Source organism: Tuber melanosporum (genome assembly GCF_000151645.1).
Source record: "Tuber melanosporum whole genome shotgun sequence assembly, scaffold_228, strain Mel28".
NCBI classification, from domain to species: Eukaryota; Fungi; Ascomycota; class Pezizomycetes; order Pezizales; family Tuberaceae; genus Tuber; species Tuber melanosporum.
Window position 1 is genome coordinate 36,197 of NW_003298895.1, and position 697 is coordinate 36,893.

The 697-nt window shown below is 39.7% G+C and overlaps 1 protein-coding gene; it reads right to left on the reverse strand.

Moving 5' to 3' along the window:
* Positions 1-395: 395 nt before the first annotated feature.
* Positions 396-697, reverse strand: part of GSTUM_00000864001 (uncharacterized protein) — a gene marked incomplete at its 5' end in the record, with an annotated part of 2,207 nt that continues 1,905 nt past the window's right edge. The window contains one exon of the mRNA XM_002838137.2: positions 396-657. Within this exon, the coding sequence (XP_002838183.1) occupies positions 586-657 (72 nt within the window). The 3' untranslated portion in view covers positions 396-585.

The window sequence follows — 697 nt, forward strand, 5'->3', positions numbered from 1 at the left end:
CCTTCCCTTCTATTCCATCAGTGCTAACCTTATTGGTATACGGCCGCTTGAATCTAAATAGAAATCGGGAAGAAAAGGGCAGGATGGGGGCGAGAGAAAAATTTAGCTTTTTTTTTTCCCTCTCCCTCTCTCTCGTTTGAAAAAAAAAAATTTAAAAAAAAAACTGCATTAAATTTTGATGAACAAGCTAGGCACTTTTAGTTACATGATATCGGTATGCGCATACACATACCTCAAACAAACTCCTATGAACCATTACACAAGATAGGAAGAGTGAAGCAGCAAGACACAGGAAAGACAAAAAAGTATAGAAGGAAAAAAAAAAAAACTAACTTTACAATCACTCCCTCATAATATCATAGTTGTTGTCGTGCTTCACGTGTAGCGACCTTAGATGACCGTAATCAGTATCACTTCAGTCGTTTGAAAAAACACCTGCTGAAAATAACATACAAGAAAAAAAGTGTAAAAAGAAATAGGAGAAACAAGACATGATGTTGCAAACGCCAGAATGCGGGTGAGAAAAGGAGGGGGGGGAAACACCCCCAAGCCCACAAAATGTGAAAGAAAGAAACTTCAAAACTTTTAGTCTGCTTTTATCGGACAACAATTCTGAGGGGCTTGAATTTCCCTCCAACAGCTCTGCATTCGCCGCAGCTTCCCCTTCTTCCACCTCCACACGTCTACAGCCAGAAAC